The following is a 17768-nucleotide window of genomic DNA, read 5'->3' on the forward strand; positions in this document are numbered from 1 at the left end:
TCAGCCCTGACTGTCACTGACTGGCGGCTAACTAGAAAGTCGTCATTCCTTACTGTTTTGGGTTGTTTTCTTCTCTAAACCGAACCTGCTTATGTTTTGTGACAGCCCAGCCCCTGTAGGCTTTGTGGTTTTTGTCCGTCTGTTTGAGACAGGGTCTCGCTTTGTCACCCAGGCTGGAGTGCGGTGGTGTGATTATACCTCACTGCAGCCTCCAACTCCTGGGCTCAAGTGACCCTCCTGCTTCAGCCTCTCAAATGCGTGGGACTATAGGTTGAGCCACTATGCCCAGCTCCCTGTCGGTTTTTTAGCATTCGGTCCCTGCTACTATCTGACTCTGCACTGATCACCAGGTGAGACTGTAGCAAGTTCAAAGCTGACAGCCTCTTGGCTTAAGCCACAGAGCGAGAGCTTTCCTTGGAGTCCTGCCAATTCTCCCTGTATACTACCATACCACTGGCTCTTAACACGTTCAGACCAAACCTGCCTGGTTTTTTTTCTTTGTTTTGAGATGGAGTTTGCTCTGTCACCCAGGCTGGAGTGTGATGGCGTGATCCTGGCTCACCGCAACCTCTGCCTCCTGGGTTCAAGCGATTCTCCTGCCTTAGCCTCCCTAGCTGGTGTTACATGCCCAGCTAATTTTGTGTTTTTAGTAGAGACAGGGTTTCACCACGTTGGTCAAGCTAGTCTAGAACTCCTGACCTCAGGTGATCTGCCCCCCTCGGCCTCCCAAAGTGCTGGGATTACAGGCATGAGCCACCGTGCCCGGCCCAAACCAAACCTTCCAGCAGCATATGAATGCTCTGTCTTTGCACTTCCATTTGTTTGCAATCTCAGACTTTTCATGCAGTCTTTAGTGTTCTGGTGGCTTGGAGGGAGGATATCTGGTGTATTTGCATTTAGATTTCAGGGACCATAGGCTTCTAAGAGAGCGTTGCTTCTGAGCCATATCTTGAGGAAGGGGAAGGACCAGGGGAGCGGATGAGTACTTCAATTGGAGGGCCAAGGGAGAATGAACTGCACACAGTGAGGAGGAACAAGCTGCTCTGGAGGAACAAGCTCTGGGGCTCCTTCAGACTTTCCTGGCTGTCTTTCTCCTGTTTTTCATAGAGGCTGATGCTATTTGTGATGCCCATCTTCTGTAAACTGTCAGCCAGAAACACCTGCTGAAATAAAGGCCATCTGTTCTGAATGCTGAATGCGATGTTGTTGGGATCTCCCAAGAAACACACACATAAAAGTGAATTTACTCGAAGGAAGCCAGACCTGACATGGACCCTCTGGGGTTTTGCCAGCCCTCGGCCTCCAGTGGGTGTCAGAAAGCGGCAAAGACAGTGCTGTGGGCTTCACAGGACACTGTGACTCCCGTCTGGTAGAGGTCGCGCTGTGTGAGCTGGTGTGTCTCTTTTGACTCAAGGGAACATGCTTGCTTGTCTGCATTGTAGTGAGTCCCCAGTGAAGTGAAATGGCAGATCTTCAGAGGCACGAAAATGCCAGCTGCTGTGTGTAATGGAAAGACGCAGCAGCCTGGGTGAATCGGGGGCAATGCAGAATGAATGGATCCAAAGAGGAGCTTTGCTGTGCAGGTCAGCAGAAAGATGGGTAGTGAGCTGGAGACAGGTGGGACACCAACCAAGGACTTCCATTTTTGTTATTGGAGAGATACTAGAGCACGCTCGTTTGCTGAGGGGAGTGGTCCAGTAGATAGAAAATAGTGATGCAGGGCTGGGCGTGGTGGCTCACTCCTGTAATCCCACCACTTTGGGAGGCCGAGTCGGGTAATCAGGAGTTCGAGACCAGCCTGGCCAAGATGGTGAAACCCCGTCTCTACTAAAAATACAAAAATTAGTTGGAGGCAGTGACAGGTGACTGTAATCCCAGCAACTCAGGAAGCTGAGGGCAGGAGAACCATTTGAACCCGGGAGGCGGAAGTTGTAGTGAGCCGAGATCGCGCCACTGCACTCTAGCCTGGGTGACAGGGCAATACCCTGTTTCAAAAATAAACACATAGAAAGTGGTGATGCAAGAGAGAAAAGGTAGACTTGCGGAAGCCTTTGAGAATGTTCGAGGCAATGGAGTTTAGAACCCAAGTGAAGACGTGGGCCTCGGGTAAGAGCAGAGGTATTTGATTCTGAGCACCAAGGAATGGAATATGGGTACTCCTGCAGCTAGGAGGTAACTGTGATGCTGGGCAGATGAGTTACTTAAAGCAAATAGTTTTCCTCCAAACATAGAATACAGGCACTTCATCAGAGGCATTACTGTGAGTTTCATGGGGAAAGGGGATGTGCACTTAGGATATGGTTGAGAGAGGTAGGTAAGGGGATGGGACCTGAAGTGGGAACTCTGGGTTTTACTGTAGCACGTGGGCTCTGAGTGTCTATGGAACACGAATGCTGGGACAGGGAAGACAGGTGGGAAACAGAATTGCCATTCTTTACAGTTTTACTTAGGCTGTCTATGGTAGTGCTGCAACTTTTGAGTTAATGACTCTTCACCAAAATTTTTAACTAAAGTGTCCACAGATCTGCCTATTCCTGACCTAAGCTATAAATCCAAGAAACCAAATTCTGTTGAACCAGTTAATGAAGATCAGTTTCAGCTCAGCTGGGTGCAGTGGCTCATGTGTATAATCCCAGCACTTTAGGAAGCCAAGGTGGGTGGATCACAAAGTCAGGAGTTTGAGACCAGCCTGGCCAATGTGGTGAAACCCTGTCTCTAATAAAAACGCAAAAATTAGCCGGGCATGGGGGCACGTACCTGTAATTCCAGCTACTTAGGTGGCTGAAACACAAGCATCATTGAACCTGGGCAGCGGAGGTTGTAATGAGCCACGACGGTGCCACTGCACTCCAGCCTGGGTGACAGAGTCTCATTCTGTCACAAAATAAATAAATAAATAAATAAATAAATATCACACCAGGTCAGTTAATAGGGTTGCAAATACAAAAAAAAAAAAAAAAGAAAAAAGAATTACAACGGAAGTGCAGAAATTGAATATATTTTTGTTTTTAATCACTGACTCAGTGCACAAGTAAAGTAGGTGTCCTGATTTCAAACATGGCGTGGTTGGAATGATAGGTACAGCTCAAGTGGGAAACAGGGTACAACAAGTTCTGCAGCTTATTAAGAAACAGGAGGCTTGCCGGGGGCGGTGGCTCACGCCTGTCATTCCAGCACTTTGGGAGGCCGAGGTGGGTGGCTCACTTGAGGTCAGGAGTTCAAGACCAGTCTGGTCAACATGGTGAAACGCCGTCTCTAACTAAAAACACAAAAAATGAGCCAGGCATGGTGGTGGGCGCCTGTAATCCCAGCTACATGGGAGGCTGAGGCACGAGAATCTCTTGAACCCTAGAGGCAGAGGTTGCAGTGAGTTGAGACTGCGCTGCTGTACTCTAGCCTGGGGTAACAGAGCAAGCCTCAGTCTGAAAAAAGAAAGGAAGGACGGGAAGGAGGGAGGGAGGAAGACGGAGAAAGAGAGAGAAAGAAAGAAAGAGAAAGGAAGGATGAAAGAAAGAAGGAGGAAGGAAGGGAGAAAAAGAGAAAGAGAAAGAAAGAGGAAGGAAGGAAGGAAGGGGAGGCTTAAGTAAAATGGCAGGATTTAGCTCTATATTATAGTTTGCTCCATTTTATAGGTGGAATAAACACTTTTTTTTTTTTTTTTTTTTTTTTTTTTTGAGATGGAGTTTCACTCTTGTTACCCAGGCTCGAGTGCAATGGCGCGATCTCGGCTCACCGCAACCTCCGCCTCCTGGGTTCAGGCAATTCTCCTGCCTCAGCCTCCCGAGTAGCTGGGATTACAGGCACGCGCCACCATGCCCAGCTAATGTTTTGTATTTTTAGTAGAGACGGGGTTTCACTATGTTGACCAGGATGGTCTCGATCTCTTGACCTCGTGATCCACCCGCCTCGGCCTCCCAAAGTGCTGGGATTACAGGCTTGAGCCACCACGCCCGGCCGGCAAACACAATTTTAAAGAGGTTATTTGGGATGACCATGGAAAATGGTCAGGTTTTGTGTGTGTGTGTTGTTCTGTATTTTTTCAGTCTCAGACTGGACTCTCTAGGACACTTGCCCTGCTAAATGGGTTGGTGCCAGAGATAAAACGCTTTGGACACTCCAGCTAGTGGATTGTTAGAATTCGCCCAACTGACTCCCCGCCACCTTTGGCCCAAGCTAAGTGCTGTTTGGTTACATTCAAGGTTATCTGATTTGATTCCAGTGAAATCCTCACAAACATTAAAGTCAAGCAGCAACTTAAGATTTAGAAAAGTGATTTTCAGTTTATAAAATAGAACTCACAGTAGATTTTATGTCACAACCTGGTACTTAAGCATACACGCTCATTCTAAAGCAAGCCAAAAATGTTTCACAGTCTCTACTCTTAGTTAGAACACATATTACATTCTGATCAATATATTCTATTCAACTCTGTTCTGTTCATTAAAAAAGATGTTGCTATTGGCCAGGCGCAGTGGCTCACGCCTGTAATCCCAGCACTTTGGGAGGCCAAGGCAGGAGGATCATGAGGTCAGGAGTTTGAGACCAGCCTGGTCAACATGGTGAAACCCTGTCTCTACTAATAATACAAAAATTAGCCGGGTGTGGTGGTGTGCACCTGTAATCCCAGCTACTCGGGAGGCTGAGGCAGGAGAATTGCTTGAATCTGGGAGGCAGAGGTTGCAATGAACTGAGATCACACCATTGCCCTCCAGCCTGAGCGACAGAGTGAGACTTGGTCTCAAAATATGTATCTCTATGTTGCTAAAAATCTACTACATTTATTTATTTATTTATTTTGGTCACCCAGGCTGGAGCAATAATGTGATCTTGGCTCACTGCAACCTCTGTCTCCCGGTTCAAGCGATTCTCCTACCTCAGCCTCCTGAGTAGCTGGGATTACAGGCACCTGCCACCCCGCCCACCTAATTTTTGTATTTTTGGTAGAGACGGTTTTCACCATGTTGGCCAGGCTGGTCTCCAACCTCTGACCTCAGGTGATCCGCCTCCCATGGCCTCCCAAAGTACTAGGATTACAGGCGTGAGCCACCACACCCTGCCCTAGATTGAATTTTTATCCACTAATAGGTTATGAACCAGCTTGAAAAACACAGGTTTAGGAAATGTATTTTTCTTTTTACAGAACTGGCTCTAGAAAGAAAAAAAAAAAAAAAAGAAAATGTAGTTTTCTCTATTTTAATCATTTATGTGGTAGAATAACAGCCAAGATTTTATAAACTGGAAACATTTGATATTAATATCCAAGGACATCTGATTAGAGCATGGTGACAAAGGTATTTATTTTAAAAATAATAACTACCACTTTTTTTTTTTTTTTTTTTTTTGAGACGGAGTTTTGCTCTTGTTACCCAGGCTGGAGTGTAATTGTGGGATCTCGGCTCACCGCAACCTCCGCCTCCTGGGTTCAAGCAATTCTTCTGCCTCAGCCTCCTGAGTAGCTGGGATTACAGGTGTCTGCCACCATGCTCGGCTAATTTTTGTATTCTTAGTAGATATGGGGATTCACCATGTTGGCCAGGCTGGTCTCGAATGCCTGACCTCAGGTGATCCGCCTGCGTTGGCCTCCTAAAGTGCTGAGATTGCAGGCGTGAGCCACCGTGTCCGGCCTAAAGACATCATTTTCTTAAATCAACACAAATAATGTGGCAGGGTGTCCATTCTCATATATCCCCCTTACTCTGATGCAAATGCTTTTCTTTTTGATCGCCTATGTAATCTGGTGCCTTTGACCCAGGACATACCTGATGATTATGAGCAAGTAATGATGCAAGACTTTATCCCTGTACGTGGATCATGTCACACAGACAAGCAGAGACATGGAAACAATTTCTAGAAGTGGAATTTCTGGACCGAAGGCCTTTTGTGATTTTGCTGAATTGTCCTCTGTCAAGGTTGCATCAATTTACGCTCAAAACAACTTGTGAGGGGCCGGGCGAGGTGGCTCACGCCTATAATCCCAGCACTTTGGGAGGCCAAGGCAGGTGGATCACGAGGTCAAGAGATCGAGACCATCCTGGTCAACATGGTGAAACCCCGTTTCTATTAAAAATACAAAAACTTAGCTGGGCATGGTGGCACGTGCCTGTAGTCCCAGCTGCTGGAGAGGCTGAGGCAGGAGAATTGCCTGAACCCAGGAGGCGGAGGTTGCGGTGAGCCGAGATCGCGCCATTGCACTCCAGCCTGGGTAACAAGAGTGAAAGTCCGTCTCAAAAAAAAAAAAAAAAAAAACTTGTGAGAGATGACCGGTTTCCTCACACCTTTGATGTCACCCAGCTATTCGGTCTTTGCCAGTCCCACGGGAGAAAAACAGACTCTCCCTGCAGTTCTCATTTCTTTTATTACCAGGGTGTGTCCTTTGTTTAACAGTAATTTACATTTCTTTTTCTGACACTGTCACATCTAAGAGGTTTTGTTTTATGCATAAGTATACTAAGAGTGCTTTTTCTAGTTTTATTTATGCCATTTTTTTTCCATGCACATAATTTTTACTTTTATGTCATCAAACGTAGCATTTTCTTTATGGCTTCAGAGTTTTGTTTCATACTTTGGGAAGGTTGTCTCATCCTGAAACTTTTTTTTTCTTTTTTGAGACAGTCTCACTCTGTCACCAGACCGGAGTGCAGTGGCTTGATCTCTGCTCAGTGCAACCTCCGCCTCCCTGTTTTTTGTTTGTTTGTTTGTTTGTTTTGTTTTGTTTTGTTTTTTAAAGCAATTCTCCTGCCTCAGCCTCCCGGAGTAGCTGGGACTACAGGCTCGAGCCACCACACCCAGCTAATTTTTGTTTTTAGTAGAGACAGGGTTTAACCATGTTGGCCAGGATAATCTCGATCTCTTGACCTTGGGATCTGCCTGCCTCGGCCTCACAAAGTGTTGGGATTACAGGCGTGAGCCACCGCGCCCAGCACTGAAACTATTTTTAAAATCTCCATTTTCTTTCTCTTTCTCCCTTTCTCTTTCTTTCTTCCTCTTTCTTCCTTTTCTTTCCTTCCTTCCTTCTCCTCTCTCTCTCTCTCTCTCTCTCTCTCTCTCTCTCTCTCTCTTCTTTCTTTCGTTCTTTCTTTCCGGGGTCTTGCTCTGTTGTCCAGGCTGGAATGCAGGGGAGTGATCGGAGATTCACTACAGCCTTGACCTTCCTGGCTCAGGCAATCCTCCCACCTCAGCTTCTTGAATAGCTGGGACGACGGGTGTGTGCAACTGCACCAGGCTACTTTTTAAAATTTTTCATAGAGATGCGGGTCTCACTATGTTTCCCAGGCTGGTCTTGAGCTCCTAGGCTGAAGCGATCCTCCCGTCTTGGCCTCTCAAAGTGCTGGCATTGCAAATCCATTTTATTTTAAAAGTTTTATTCATCTCTCTGAATTTACTTCACAGTAAATTGATGAGCCTTGGTGGATCCAAGCGAGACAATGCATTACTCAGCACAGCCAACGACAGCAGGTCAGCACTGCAGAGCTCGCTCTCCTGACCCCAGGTTCCATGGCATAGGCCAGGCTCTGTTCTTTTGATAGCAGGTGGTAACAAGCCAGTCTCCTCCGTGAGTGATGTCAAAGGGGAGCGAAGAGTACCTTTCCTTTTTTCCTTCACTGGCTATCTGGTTGTCCTATACATTGAAGAAATTGCATTTTCCACAGATATCTATTAATTTCTCTTTCTCTCTCTCTCTCTCTCTCTCTCTCTCACACACACACACACACACACACACGTACGTCTATTTCTGGGCTCTATTATATTCCATTGATCTGAGCAGGTGTCAGCACAGTGTCACTTTAATTCTTGCTCCTTGAAATATTTAACAAATTAAAAGAACGAATCTCACATTGTAACCCTTTTTCAACATTTTTTTTTTTTGTCTATTCTAGTATGCTTAGTTTTCCTTAAGAACTTTGGAATTAGCTTTTCTTTTAAAGATCCAGTTGCAGTTTCACTGGGATTACCTTACTTATTTATAAGCTTGCCTTATTTATAGAATCAGTTAAGCAGAACTAATATCATTATCAATTGATTTTTTTTTTTTCAACTGCTCAGGCCAAAACCCAATTTGGAGTCATCTTTGATGCTTCTAGCTCTCCCGTATCCTTCATCGGATTCATCAGCAAGCCTGTCAGCAGTGCCTTCACTACACGTCCAGACCAGAAACCGACCGCTTCTCACCCACTCCCACCTCCCACCCTTGTCAAGTACTCGTCATTCTTCACCCACTTCCTCAACAGCTTCCTAACCAGCCTTCCTGCCTTCCCTCTCACTTAACTATTCTCAACACACAAGTCAGATCCCCTCCCTACTCCTCGCTCAGTACGTATGCTCTGGAGGCTTTCTGCCTCACTCAGAGTAAAAAACAGACTTGGAGCAAAGATCCTACAATTACCTGGGGGAGTGTCCCAGGCAGAGGAAACAGCCAGAACAAACACCATAGGCAGGATCAGGATGGTGGTGGGGAAGAACAGGAGAGGAGGGCCAGACCCAGCAGGAGTCCAGGGCCTTAGAGACCAGGTCATACTAAAAATAGCTGGAAGCAGTGACCCCCGTGGGGTGGGGATTGTGACAGGAGGGAAAAGATCTTTTTTATAAAGTTAAAAGCCTTGCACAACGACTTGCCTTCTAAAACTGTCTACATGTATGGCTTTGATAAAAATAAAAAATAAGAAATTTTAAAACACTGACATACGAAAAGAAAAATATAGAAACCAACGGAAAAATTTAACAGATGGTATTTGTCAGCATGTAGTGGGAGTTAAGCTTTCCTATAGCAGATGGATGGACATTCTTATAACCAAAACTGCATGACTTCTCAGTTATCATGAGGATTTCAAACAAAAACCTAACATTCATCGATTTAAAATTTAATTTGTGAGATGCCCCTGGGAGGTAAAGAATATATTGTTTGTGTAATTCATCAAGTGAAATGGCAAAGCGACAATGGTAGATTTAGAGATCTTCAGAAAAACGGAAGCGGGAGGAAAAGGTTTTGATAGTTTTTTTTTCCTTTGAGACGGACTCTTCGCTGTGTTGCCCAGGCTGGAGTGCAGTGGTGCGATCCCAGCTCACTGCAACCTCCGCCTCTGGGTTCAAGCGATTCTTCTGTCTCAGCCTCCTGAGTAGCTGGGACTACAGGCCACCCAGATAATTTTTTATTTTAAGGAGAGCTAGGGTTTCACCACGTTGGCCAGGCTGGTCTGAAACCCCTGACCTCAGGTGATCCTCCTGCCTTGACCTCCCAAAGTGCTGGATTACAGGCGTGAGCCACCGCACTTGGCCAATAGTTTTGTGTTTTAAAAATAATCATACTGTTGGGTAGATATTTGAAAAAAGTGTAATTTTAGGAATACAAAGGGTAGTGAAGAGATACAGAAGCTAAGTGTTGGCTTCCCATGAGGAAGCCTCAGAGATGAAAATCTCCCGTAGGCTCCAGGTTCCCAATATTCATACGTTCCTTCACAGAGAACGACCGTAAGAGACTCAGAATATCTACTGACCTCTGTAAAAACAAACACATGGTATGCAGCTTCATCTTGCGGTAGAAGCAGGAGAATGAAAAGCCGGAGCACCTAGGAGGAAAAAATTCCTCCTAAGTAGATTCCGCAGCCACATTAAACACAAACCTTTTCCCTGACTGCTTTGAGTACGCTAAAAACTGTCCCAGTGTTAAACTTTCAAGGTTAATTTCTTTCTTTTTTGTTTGAGACAGTCTTGCTGTGTTGTCCAGGCTGAGGGCAGTGGTGTGATCTCAGCTCACTGCAACCTCCGCCTCCTGGGTTCAAGCAATTCTCTTGCCTCAGCCTCCAGAGTAGCTGGGACTACAGGTGCGTGCCAACGCACCTGGCTAATTTTTTTGTATTTTTAGTAGAGATGGGGTTTCACTGTGTTAGCCCGGATGGTCTTGATCTGCTGACCTCGTGATCCGCCCACCTTGGCCTCCCGGAGTGCTGGGATTACACGCGTGAGCCACGGCGCCGGGCCGGTTAATTTCTGATCACCCAATTACGAAGCCAAATACTTTAAATCTGCATCCCATCTCCACTCGCAAGTGTCCTCCTTTTCTAAGTTGCATTCTTTTTCACTAACAAAAGGATAAACAATGGAGCATAGATGTGGTTTGTTGTTTAAAATATCAAGAATTGTTTCCCAACAGGCCAGACTTCGTGGCAGGCACAGAAAAGGACCTATTACAGCTCCCGAAGGCTGCAGCACAGCAGGCAGGAGCGCTTGAAACGTCCCAGGTGCCAGCAATAACAAACGGAGAACGGGCAGGAGTGGGCGTTTCCTGTCTGCTTTATCACCACCATCAACCTATTATGACAATTTATTCTGGAAACTAGATTGATACGGGAAACTCATCAAGCAAATATGGTTATTCCTCTAGAAATGGGAAAGCTAAACTAATTTTATTTTTGATTCTCATTAGTGAGAAATTAAGGCCATTAAAATTACTTATCTATTTATTCAGGCATTGCCTCTTAAAATGTTTTCAGCTCTTCATATGGGCAAAAACGATCATGCCAGAATTTTCATTGTTACAAATTTACAAAGTCATTAAAGATCCCACTCTCAAACACTTGCTCCTCTCCTCATCTTGTGCAATGTTGCTTTACTTAATTGATCGTCAGGGATAATGCAAAAATCAATGATAAAAGTCCTTAGCACTTTCCGTTTTGTTTTTTTGTTTTTTTTTTTTTTTTTTTGAGACAGAGTCTCACTCCAGGCTGGAGTGCAGTGGCACGATTTCGGCTCACTGCAACGTCAACCTCCTGAGTTCAAGCGAGTCTTTTGCCTCAGCCTCCCGAGTAGGTGGGACTTCAGGCATGAGCCACTATGCCCAGCTAATTTTTGCATTTTTAGTAGAGACGGGGTTTCACCATATTGGCCAGGCTGGTCTCGAACTCCTGACCTCATGATCCGCCCACCTCACCCTCCCAAAGTGCTGGGATTACAGGCGTGAGCCACCGTGCCCTGCCACCCTTAGCACTTTGAAAGGCACATTGTATGCCTCTAAAAGTTAACAGTCTTCATATGAAAGTTGTTCCATCTTTCGGATGCTCTGATCAGTGGCTTTCACACTTTTTTCATGACTCATTTTAATAAATTTTACTTAGTGACTCAGTATCTGTATGTGCACATCCCAAAACTAGTTTTCACGGGGTGGGGGGGAACCACTCTAACAACAGGTAGTGCATGCTGGTATTTTCTGTTCAGTTCTATTCTCTCCCATTCCATTAAAAAATACTAGTAAAGACCCCTAATTAATTTCCTCACTAAAGCAACACAAATTTGAAAATCACTCTAGGTTACGTATTACTTTTTTTGATCACATTAACTGAAAATACTGAAATTTTGAATCCTAGACGGCCAATCCCTCTTGTTCTGTTTTCACTCTGGAATATTCAAAGGTAAAAACGTGCAAACACTAATCTCTATTGTTACTACATAGCATGACTTTTATATTTACTATTTATTTTTGAGACAGGGTCTCACTCTGTCACCCAGGCTGGAGTGCAATGGCGTGATCTCAGTTCACTGCAACCTCTGCCTCCCGGGTTCAAGTGATTCTTGTGCCTCACACTCCCAAGTAGCTGGGATTGCAGGTGCCTGCCACCATGCACAGCATATTTTTTGTACTTTTTTTTTTTTTTTTTTTTTTTGAGACGGAGTTTCACTCTTGTTACCCAGGCTGGAGTGCAATGGCGTGATCTCCACTCACCACAACTTCCACCTCCTGGGTTCAGGCAATTCTCCTGCCTCAGCCTCCTGGGTAGCTGGGATTACAGGCACACGCCACCATGCCCGGCTATGTTTTGTATTTTTAGTAGAGACGGGGTTTCACCATGTTTACCAGGATGGCCTCGATCTCTTGACCTCGTGATCCACCCGCCTCGGCCTCCCAAAGTGCTGGGATTACAGGCTTGTGTCACCGCGCCTGGCCATTTTTTTGTACTTTTAGTAGAGACAGGGTTTTGCTATGTTGGCCAGGCTGGTCTTGAACTCCTGATCTCAAATGATCTGCTCACCTCGGCCTCCCAAAGTGCTGTGATTACAGGAGTGAGCCAATGCGCTCTGCCAAATTTATTTTTAAAGCAGTCACAGATAGCCTTCTGGAAACGTCGGCCAAATCCTCAAAACTGCTCTCTTCTGCATATCTGGAGTCCTAGTTACTCAGGAGCTTAGGTGCTGGGGAGGCTGCAAAGAGTTATGATTGTGCCACTGCAGTCCAGCCTGGGTGACAGAGCAAAACCCTACCTCCCTACAAAAAAAAAAAAAAAAAGAAAGAAAGAAAGAAAAGAAAAAGAAAAACCCTCCAAAAAAATTCCAATATCTAGGGTTAGGCATATCTATAGTACCAAGCAGGGCTTGGTGAAAGCTTGAATCATCCCAACAAATAAAAAAGTTGTAGCCTGTGAAGAAATGATGTGGAATTATTCTCACACTGCTGTCAAAAAGAGAAAACCCAAAATGCTGGCCTAGGACCAGTTTCATTCCACAGGATATTTATACATGGTGGATTTGTCAAGGTTCACTGAAAGTGTATTTGTCATCTTTAACTTCAATTATTTCTTCATTTCATGAAGTTCTCTTTGGTTTTCAAATCAGTTTGATAATTTTCTTGTTCTCTATTCAGTTTCTTATTTATTGAAAACACACTTAAGAGTCTGTATGGGTATCACTATATCCGTGTGGCTCCTATGCCCCTAAGGTTGCTTTGGCAGGCTCTCATGCCTTGCTTTTATGTATTGTCATTTTTGACTTTGAGGGCACATTCCACAAACTCTTTGTAGGGCACTCATTGGTGGTCTGGGCTGAAGTTGAGTTCTGAAAAAACAGAGCAGATGTGCGTTCATTTCTCACAGTTACCTGGAGCCCCTACCGATTTGGTGCTACTTTCAACTAAAAGATTGGCTTGAGGGTTTTTATCTGTTTGGGCTGAAATCCAAGTGTGAGGTAACTTGGGGGCACAAACTGTCAGGTGGAGGGGTGTGTGTGTGTGTGTGTGTGTGTGTATCCACTTATTTATGTATATACTTATATTTTACTTTTCCATCCAGAACCACAGTTCAAGACAGAAAATTTCCTTGGGGCTCCCACTGGGGATTGGGCCTCAGTTTCATAGATGTTTCGGGGGTATAACTCCCTAACCTGGGCTGATCCTGGCCATCATCTTTTGTCTTCTGGGCCCTTGAAACTGGGAAAACTGTCCTTAACCTCTACGTTCCAACTTTCACTGAATTTTTTAGACTCTGGGCATTACTTATGTTCTGTGAGCTCATCTGAAAAACATTTTTTAATCCAACATTTTGGATAATTTCTAGGAGGAGAGTACATCTTACACCATAAGGCTATGCAGATTTATAAAATCAACAGTTCTCTCTGAAGAGATCTGAAATGAAACGTGTAGAAAAGTCACTGTGTATAATTCAGACTTTATTGCTTATGAATAGTGTCACTCCACAAAATTTAAGTAGACAGACATTGAGAAAATATACTAGGCGTGTTAAATGGATGACGGCAATATTGATGAGACTGTTCAAGTGTTTCACATAAGGAAATAAGAGGCACCACCGTCACCACCACCCCTAGAAATTTGTACATTTCATATAAAAAGAGTAAAAATAGTTCATTGGCATGTAACTAGCATCATTCTCTGTAATCTATGAGCCATAATGAGGCTGAACGATTTCAGAATCCTCAGAGCAAAACCAAGTATTTTATTCCACTAGCAGATGTTTCTTCAAAAACAAAAAAACAAACCAATACCACAGATACTACCACATACAACCCTGAAACAAAGGTGGCATAATTCCAATAGCCCTGAATTTTATCATGTTTTGCTCTATATTAATTCAAGAAATAAAATATGATTCGGCTTTTGAAAATGCGATTAACTCCTTTGCGGTAATTATACTTACTCTATAATTCAAACTATTTAGCTGAAGTCAGTTAACCAGTAAAAACCACGGATACAACTCACACTGCTCTTAACTTCTTTAAACGAGTATTATTCTATAAAAACTCGGACCCGAGCTGCACAGGTGTAACTCGAGAAACTAACAATCTCCCTACCACACATAACAGTAGTTTTATGTATTCTTAAAGCTGGGCACATATACAAAATCACTGTACAACACACACAAACATCAGAAACTTTTCATGGCACAACTAGACCAATAGTTTCTTCTATTATTATTATTTTTAAATCAAGCGCGTATAACAGTTGAGCATCTAAAAGACTCCCACATATATGATTAAAAAGATACTCAGGTTGCAAAATACAATTGAATACTTGAAAAGACACTCCAAAAGGAAAAAGGACTTGAAATGTGGTTTTCTGTTGAACCATTTAGGAGACCTCAGTTATCTAACAACTAAAAGCACAAAACAGCAGATAAATAGGATTTTATTAAAATCAATGCCTCCAACAATACAAAAATTAAATAGTAAGGCATCTTTTACTCCCATCCTGGTATATGCAAAGGAGAATGTTTTAAGTAAGAGCCAGCATTTCTTATTACAATGCTTTCTAGTGTATTTGGCAGATTTGTCTTCATATTCTCCTATTCCACGTATCATTCAAAGCACTCATGATCAAACATCTTGACCCAAATCAAAAGTGCAAATAGATATTAATTTATTCAAGGGAAGCAGTTTACCTTTCAAAAATTAAAAGAAACTACAAAGAATATCATGAATAAAGTTCAAATACCAGCATTTGAATTTCTTGGAAGCAATTTATGGTTGAGTAATTAAGCAAAAGAAGAAATGAAGACTTTAAGATGAGAAGACTATTAACATGGATTGCACTATGGACTAACTATTCATTTAGTACTCTGCTCCACTGGGATGATGGTTTGAAAAAGGCTTCATACTCCTTTAAGAAAATATCACATCCACCAGGATAAGAGCATATAAATTAACACAGATTCTTATTCCCCATGCCTGTTCATTTACAAAGCTCAGAGGCTTCATAAAGTATACTAAACAGTAAGTAACATTTTCACCTTTTATTAAGGCAAGTTTGTGAAAATAATTTAATATAACCAGATCTCTTCATGAACTTTCAACTTACAACATTTTTAATGTAAGAAACATACAAAAATTTGTGTTTTATAAAAAGCCACCTCAATACCAGAAAATAGCGATGTAAGATTGTGAACCCAGTTTACTTTTTAAAGAATGCTCTTTCTTCGTCTCAAATTCCAAGGGCTACTCATCATCCTTAGAGCCAGTTTTGCTTAACTATAAAAAAAAACAAAAAAAAAAAAAAAAAAAAAAAAACAGAAAATAGTCAACAAGTTTAAGCGATATTTTCTGAGTTCATTATTTCCATGGAGTATCAAAATTAAATAAACTATAGGCAACAAGTTTCAAGTAACTTAAATCACCTATAGCTTTTATCACACTTTTCAACTTCTAGCTCAGCAAATTCAAACGGTTTTCAAAACATAACCTCGACAAAAATCTAAACTCAACAGAACAAGGGTGGCAGGTGTGTGGGTGAGTGGGACACTCTCGAAGCTTCTTAGGAGATAAACTGGAACCAAGAATATGCAAAGAGAAGGTACCATTTATAAAATGAATGACATCCTTCTGGTTCTTGTTTTCTATCACACATTCTTTTAACATTAAAAAAAAAATAACTTTAAGTTGTGGTCAAATAAAAATAATACACAACATAAGATTTACCATCTTAACCAGACAACACATTCTTATAGTTTTGAAAATAAGAGTCTTATTTTTGCATTGCAATTTTTTTTGAGAAAAATCTTTGGTAGGGGTTGGCAAATTTGGGGTAAGAGGGGCAGATAAAATAGCAAGGCGATTCTGATCAGACTAGTGCCCCAACTACTGAGAAAGATTACTGTACCCAACAACTCCTGGGAACTCCAGGGTGTGGGAGGCCATGAAAAACAGAAGCTACTAAAGGTGCTGGCTCAAGGACCTCTTCACACTCTTAAAAATTTTAAACTTTTCGTAGAGGGGGATTCGCACCAAGTTTCCCAGCTGGTCTTGAACTCCTGGGCTCAAGCAATCCTCCTGCTTAGGCCTCCCAAAGCGCTGGGATTACAGATGTGAGCCACCATGCCCCACTCAAATCTCTTTATTATCTATTTCAGTGGAAGATAGCTGGCTTCTCACAAATATGCTTCAACAGTAAATCAGGTATAATGAACAGCAGCACAGTAGAAGTAATAAGAACACAGTAGAAGTACTAAGAACGATGTGGGTTAACACGCACATCCTCAACCTATGAACTGAGAAGATTCTGGCAAACAGAAGAATATATAAGCATATATTCTCTTAGTGCTTTAAAAGTATTAGTGATGGCATCAACAAATGTCATGCAGCCTCTGGAAACACCAGAAAAGATTCATAAGAAAATGGGTTAAGGCTGAGAGAGGTGGCTCAAGCTGGTAATCCTAGCACTTTGGGAGGCTGAGGCAGGTGGATCACTTGAGGTCAGGAGTTCGAGACCACCCTGGCCAACATGGTAAAACACTGTCTCTACTCAAAATGCAAAAATTAGCTGGGGGTGGTGGCGGGTGCCTGTAATCCCAGCTACTTGGGAGGCTGAGGCAGGAGAATAGCTTGAACCTGGGAGGTGGAGGTTGCAGTCAGCCAAGATTGGACCATTGCACTCCAGCCTGGGCAACAAGAGCGAAATTCTGTCTCAAAAAAAAAAAAAAAAAAAAAAAAAAAGAAAAAAAAAATCTTTCACCTCCCAAGATTACTGGATAATTTGAATTTTATTCTTTGTTACAAATTGTAATTCCATTTATATTAACAAGGACTCTTAAAAATAAAAGCTTCTGGAGCTAGGGAAGGAGGAGCACTATCAACATCTTTAGCACAGATTTTTTTCTTCTCACTTTCAGCTTCGAGCTGCACTGAGAGAGGCAACATTTTGACTAAGAAAATTGCTCATTCTGGCCAGGTGTGGAGGCTCACATCTGTAATCCCAACACTTTGGAAGGCTGAGGCGGGAGGATCACCTGAAGTCGAGAGTTCAAGACCAGCCTGACCAACATGGAGAAACCCTGCCTCTACTTAAAATACAAAATTAGCTGGGCATGGTGGTGCATGTCTGTAATCCCAGCTACTCCCGAAGCTGAGGCAGGAGAATCGCCTGAACCCAGGAGGCAGAGGTTGTGGTGAGCCAAGATGACACCATTGCACTCCAGCCTGGGCAACAAGAGTAAAACTCCATCTCCCAAAAAAAAAAAAAAAAAAAAAAAAAAGCAAATTGCTCATTCTGGAGCACAGCACATTTGGAGGAAAGAATGGATTTAGCTGGTTAGGCTATATATTGGTACACGTAGGACAACATGAAGTATCCATCAAGCATCGGTGGAGAAGGGCCTGGGAAAATGTGAGAATGCCAGAGAGGCTTCATTCATACAAGTATCTTACATAGGGGAGGAAGAAATACTGTGTTTCTTTCAATTGTACCTTAGGGCCCCATTCCCAGGAAATATTTCTGTACTAGTTACTAGAAACACAAAGATTATTTTGAAGCTTCAATAGAAAATGCATTCCATGGACCAAACAGCTGGCTTTAAAATAAAGTTTAAGAAAATGGCCAGGGCCAGGCATGGTGGCTGTCACCTGTAATACCAATAATTTGAGAGGCAGAGGCAGGGGCATCACTTGAGGCCAGGAGTTTGAGACCAGTCTGGTCTACATGGTGAAACCCTATCTCTATTAAAAATACAAAAATTAGCCAGGTGTGGTGGTGTGTGCCTGTAGTCCTAGCTACTTGGGAGGCT

General features: G+C 43.1%; 1 protein-coding gene across 1 annotated transcript in view; it reads right to left on the reverse strand.

The window, feature by feature from the left end:
• Window positions 1-920: 920 nt before the first annotated feature.
• The window catches only part of RWDD4 (RWD domain containing 4), a 33461-nt gene continuing 16613 nt past the window's right edge, over window positions 921-17768 (reverse strand). The window contains exon 7 of the mRNA XM_074395676.1: window positions 921-1160. Within this exon, the coding sequence (XP_074251777.1) occupies window positions 921-1160 (240 nt within the window). The remainder of the gene's footprint in view (window positions 1161-17768) is intronic.

This window comes from Saimiri boliviensis, chromosome 3 (assembly GCF_048565385.1).
Source record: "Saimiri boliviensis isolate mSaiBol1 chromosome 3, mSaiBol1.pri, whole genome shotgun sequence".
Lineage (NCBI taxonomy): Eukaryota > Metazoa > Chordata > Mammalia > Primates > Cebidae > Saimiri > Saimiri boliviensis.